This window comes from Morone saxatilis, unplaced genomic scaffold (assembly GCF_004916995.1).
Source record: "Morone saxatilis isolate NCDOM2014 unplaced genomic scaffold, NCSU_SB_2.0 Contig4, whole genome shotgun sequence".
NCBI lineage: Eukaryota > Metazoa > Chordata > Actinopteri > Moronidae > Morone > Morone saxatilis.
This window is the reverse complement of record NW_023339984.1, coordinates 5,256,365-5,261,911: the sequence shown is the minus strand read 5'-3', so window position 1 is coordinate 5,261,911 and position 5,547 is coordinate 5,256,365. Positions and strand designations below refer to the sequence as shown.

General features: G+C 42.1%; 1 protein-coding gene and 1 long non-coding RNA gene across 2 annotated transcripts in view; one reads left to right on the top strand and one right to left on the bottom strand.

The window, feature by feature from the left end:
* tmem88b (transmembrane protein 88 b) overlaps positions 1-5,516 on the bottom strand; it is a 7,468-nt gene extending 1,952 nt beyond the window's left edge. The window contains exons 1-2 of the mRNA XM_035675859.1: positions 5,004-5,516; positions 2,079-2,486 (exon numbers count right to left, since the gene is read on the bottom strand). Of these exons, the coding sequence (XP_035531752.1) occupies positions 2,079-2,480 (402 nt within the window). The 5' untranslated portion in view covers positions 2,481-2,486; positions 5,004-5,516. The remainder of the gene's footprint in view (positions 1-2,078; positions 2,487-5,003) is intronic.
* The window catches only part of LOC118338543, an 18,090-nt gene that overhangs the window by 2,240 nt on the left and 10,303 nt on the right, over positions 1-5,547 (top strand). The window contains exons 3-4 of the long non-coding RNA XR_004797247.1: positions 1,093-1,216; positions 2,084-2,293. This is a non-coding gene — a long non-coding RNA (uncharacterized LOC118338543). The remainder of the gene's footprint in view (positions 1-1,092; positions 1,217-2,083; positions 2,294-5,547) is intronic.

Sequence of the window (5,547 nt, the reverse complement as noted above, 5' to 3'; positions counted from 1 at the left end):
CACACACACACACACAGAAAGTGAACCCGTAGCCCACTAAATTTCATTTTGACAAAAACAAAATAAATGAAACTCTAAGAAACTTGGTAGAAATTACTATGAACCATCACATCATTAGTATCTCTGATTTAAAGACGTTGATCATGTCAAAGCTCGTTCACTTGTTGCTGAGCAGTAACGCTTGGAGTGGGAGAGGAGGTAAAAGGGTCAGGATTTGAGTGTGGGAGAGGAATAGAGAGACAGCAGGCCTGAATCATCCTTATCGCCCCATGAAGGATGAAGTGGATGCATAAGGAAAGTGCTATGAGGAAAGAGTTAAAAAGGTTTGCAGGACTGAGGGAGCTTAGGAGCAGTATTCATTATAGTACAGGTCATGCTAAAAGGGCTTGATTTGATCACTGAGATGAAGCTCCAGAAAGATAAAAGATATGGTTCGATTCATTAAATCATTTTAGGAGAAAAAGTGTGCATTAGTTTATTAGTTTTATCATATAATACTTTTAAGTTTTGATATTCAAAGTATTAGTATCGAAAAGTCTGAAATTTGTCATTTCTAGACCTCCTGGCATTTGATACTTTTTATACAAACATACAGAAATAATGTGACGCTATCCTGATAGATGTAGAATTACAGCTGGCCAGAAAGAAATCCCAGCTGGAGAGTTGAAGCAAAACGTGGGAGGGAAGGAGGGACAGAGTGAGCATGTGAGAGAGATGGTTTAAACTGCAGTACATGGTTGGGTACAAGGAGGGTGCAGGGGAGCTTTGAGGGTTGCAGTTGTAACAGATAAGACCCACAGAAGTATGCCCATGTTTGTTTTTACTTAGTGAGGCCTCCTGTATGGTTCCAGATCTGAGCTAGGTTTAATGGAGAGAGCCCCTTTTTAAGAGGGTCCTCGTGTGAAATATTGTGTTGGGTTTGTTTCCGCACAAGTGTTGCAAACAAAATGCCCCTTAAATATCTTGAAAGTGTACTCAAATGTCGCCTGCTCAATACAAAGAACCCTAAATACTGAACCCACCTGTCTTTTCCTACTTTTCTTCTCACCCCCTTTTTTTTTCTTATTTATCCCCCTCTCTCCGTCCTCCCAGGTCCTGGTTAATCCCTCTCTAAGCTGCTGTCACATGAGGTCTAATTGTGAGAGAGCCGGAGAACAGAGGGAATCCTGGTCTCTCCGGTCATTAAGGAGGTCATCGGCCCACAGAAATGCCATCGGTATGCATTAAAAGTCTCTGAACCATGATGACTTTTTGGGGTAGCCCTGGATAATCCTACTGACTACTGGGTCAAGTAGGTTATTTTGTTTGCGTTACATCGTCTTTAATATTTTCTAGCAGTTCTCATCACATTCAGTACATTTTCTTATTTTTTCCATTCCAAGCATCCTTTAATCCCCAACTAGCTACCAAGCAGTGTTTAACTTTTGTACATCTGGCTCCCTTGACTCCCTGCACTCCCTCCCGTTCACCCATCTCCTCAACATCTGAGAGAACCTCAGACTTATCAGATTATAAAACATCTCATCACTGATGGAGCCAAACTCCACCCTAAGCCCCAGGCACAACTATTTCAAACTTCTGGATCAAAGTTATGAGATTAGGACCTCTAGATGTTTCACAAAAAGATAGATGTAGCCATCTTGCTGTTCCACTCATCTTTTGTTTAGATGTAGCAAATATGTGTGTAAACATTTATCCTTCCCCACATGCAAGCATTTTCACTTTCTCGCCAAAGAGAACTGTTTTCACTGTCTGTCGGATGTTGAGGTGTATTACCATCACTGCTCATCCATCTTGCGATTTTGTGAGCGCAAATATTAGACTTAATGTCAACAAGTTAATTGTCTGATAATATACTATGGAAGTATTTACCAGGGGAACATTTTGTCCAGTTGCAGTTGTCCAACACATTACTGCAGAGAGGTTACTCTTACTCAGTAAATTCTCTCACAGAATAAATGCAAATCCTGGAGCTGGGATAGAAATTGTCCAAACTAGTGAACTTCTCACTGGCCACACAAATAAAATGAAACTTGCACTCATTCATCCACCCTCTCCCCTGTCTCCCCCTTTCTTACTGTAGAGTGGCAGAGGAAGCCAAACACCACCATAACAATGGCGGGCGTCAGGATGCTCCCGAACACCAGTCCAGCGAGGCAGGCATTGATCGTGGCAATAATCAGGTTCTGAGCCGTTACCAGCACAGAGCAGGCCCAGCAGTCCAGGGACCCCCGCAGCTCCAGAGGAGCGTCACTGCCTCCACCACCGCTCTCGGCTGCAGAATAAGGAGGAGGTACGACCACACGTGAAGGTGTTTCTCTTCCTCCACCCACAGCGGTGGTGGAGGCCAGGGAGTTGGAGTGGTGAAGATGCTGGAGGTGGTTGATATGGTGATGGTGGTGGTGATGAGGCGGCAGTTCTTCGGACAGGTCCAAGGCCTGGTGGTGGGCCCCCTTCTCTAGAGTACCAGTCATACTCATAGTGAACTGTGGACAGGAAAGCGTATCGATGTGAAATAGACGTACACATTTGATCAGACTCAAGTGACAGAATTGTGCCAGTACAGAAGTGTGGAATTCCTGTTTAGCATGTTTGGAGCTTATATTTGTGGAAAACACATCTTAAGAGAGTGAGTACAGTTGAATGCAAACGTTTGGGAACCCCTGCTTAGAAGAACCCATGGTTATTGCGTGTTTGCACAAGGTTTAAAGAGAATTTGAAAAGCTTTAAAATTGGCATCAGATGACAGTTTTTGACATGCCTGTTGGGGTGCTATTTTTGGTTTTGTTCAATTTATGTATGCATTAATGTTTGCTGAAATATTGTTTTTTGTTCCATATCCCAGAGGCTGTGTTGACATCTTTTAAATAATAAAAAAAAACTAACCCAAAAACAAACATTTGCATCCAACCTTACTGTAGTGTGGTGCATTAAGATTCCACTCTTCAAAGGCCTGCTGGCTCTGGGTTCACTAAGAGGTTAGAGGTTTTATCCATCAGGAAGCTGGCCTTGTGTGATGCTGTTGGTGAGGTGATGATTATCAGAGAGCTGATTGGCCGAAAGGAAGGGGGCCCATAATTGCTATATGTAGTTTGTGTAATAGAGAGATGAAGGCTAACTGGCATCAAAGTCTTTTTGTGTACTAGTGGGTGTTGTCTGCACGTGCACTTGTGTTCATATGTGTTGTCATGCCTGCGGGTTAAGTCGAGATTGTATTAAAGACAGTTCAAATGCAGCCACTGTTAACATTAGAACAAAACGTGATGCTGAAATTGATCCGCCTCTATACATTTAGTTGATATATTCAAAACTTAATGTTTTAACTATAAAATGTTGTGTACTCTTGTACATCTTGGACAAAATAAGAAAAAAACAAACTTAATAATCCTTATTAAAAGTTTGTTATTGTTAATGGAAAACAACATATAATAGCCCATATATCATTATCAGATTTTCTCTCTCAGATGTTACCATCAGCCTAAAAGGTATTCCAGTATTGCTATAGTGTTAGGTATGTCATAGAAAAACTAACTTCCTTGCCTTTTGTTTGTTTTATAATGTAACATTTGGGGGTTGGTGTCACTAAAAGGTCTTTCAAAGCTCATATTTTCGAACTGTGAGGCCAGGTCATCCATGGAAGGTCTCCTCCTAAGTCTGCATTCATTCTGTATTACGACAGATTTTATGTGGTACGCAGCTGTGTCTGGTACAGGATATCCTCACTTCTCAGAGGTCAGGACACAGTGATGCCCCAGCCAGACGACGGATCTCTGAGTAATGGGTCAGGTCAGCTGCCCAAAACAAGTACACTAATGGAAAAATCCCAGTAGAGATAGTCAACCTGTCAGTCTTTCCCTTTAGTCAACATGACTGCTTTCACATACACAATCCTTACTGTTAATCTGAAAATGATTGTGTTGTACTGCAATGGGGGTAAATCTCTCATAGTAAATTGTTTGCTCACAGCGTATCTTTACTGCTAAAGTACCATTTTGGCATACTGGTACGGTTAGCTCCCGGATGCTCTGACGTGTGAGAATCTATTGCTGAAGTGTAGGGACCAAAGGAGGACTGTACCTGTATTGGTGGCGGTGTGTGACAGGTTACATTATTATAATAACAATACTAATGTAGCACAAGCTGCTGCTGTTGCTGAAACAGATGAGGATTTCTCTGCGCAGAAACACTCCTTAGCTATGCTGGGGTATTTATTGGGCAAATGATCACTTGAAGCTGAAATTGAGGCGATGTAAGAAAAAAAAGAAACAGCCCAAATCGCGCTTCTATTTCACTCTCACTGAATATCAGGACTGACAGTAGAAGACATTATTTATGAGGCTGTCCTGGCTGCTTGAGTTGAGTTGTTTATTTTCCACGTCTGTCTCCCATTGTTGTCTCAAGTGTTGTTTCAAGGTTGAAGGTCATGCAGGAAGGACTGGCAGGAAAGTGTGTATGCGCACATACACATGTGTGTGTGAGGTGACTCATTGCACCCCTTACTGAAAATACATTTAGGTGCTCCACCCATTTTACTCACTGTTCTTATTATTGTTTGAATAGCATTTCTTTGAGTAACACGTCATGTCATTGTTTGATCCAAATTAAGGAATTACAAATTAGGGAATATTGTGCAATGCAGGTGATGTAGCTACTGCACGGTGGCATGTAGTCACCCAGTGCATCTTGTTGATTGATTCTAAACTCTATAGTGTGCATGCCATCATGAAAATGCTCAGCTAGTTCTTACAATGTCATGCTTGAATGCTGAACGGAGATTTTCTATTGTTCTATCGTTCTATTATTCTATTGTCTGGAACGAAGCAGCTGCAATAGTTAATTGTGTGTCGCAGACCTCTTGCACTTGTTGCTTTATGTTGAATATTAGTAGTAAATATAATCTTTTAGCTCCTTTTCATTGTACTCGGTTGTATGAAGAAGTCGTGGTTGAGTCATAATAATATGATTGAAATGTGCCTGATGGACTCCGCTGCACTTGTACTCACATTGTGCTGTGGGGCTAGGTGGACCTCTTGCTGTTCGTCCTCCAGATTGTTGCTGCGGTTCTCACTTCTTCTCAAAGCCGCTTTCAGTTCAGTCAGTCCTCCACGCACACGTTCTCATGTAACACTGAAACAAAGTCCTTTTTAGGTTTCTCTTTATCCCTTCAAATCTTGACTCCTCTCTAGCACCAGGGTTACTTTTCCCCTCCTTCCCTTGCGTTAAGTTGAAAGAGCTTTTGGTGTGTTTTTGGAGGTTCCCTCCTGAAGCCTTATCTAGTTAGTGATGGTATGTTGGCTTCCTGCAGCTCTGGTCTCCTGCTGCTTCTTGTCTACACTATCCAGAGTTGTCAGTAGAGCTGATTACGTCCTACAGTCTCTGTTTTCTTTTCCACATGCGGCATCAAATTCCTGTACTGTTGTGATGAAGTAGTTACAGAGAGATGCTCCTTCCTCAGCTGCTTAAAACAACTCACAATTGCTGTGGTCTTTGTCTTAAGTATGTCAAACTTGTGTCTATCCGCCCTCCTCTTTTTACCCCCCCCCCCCT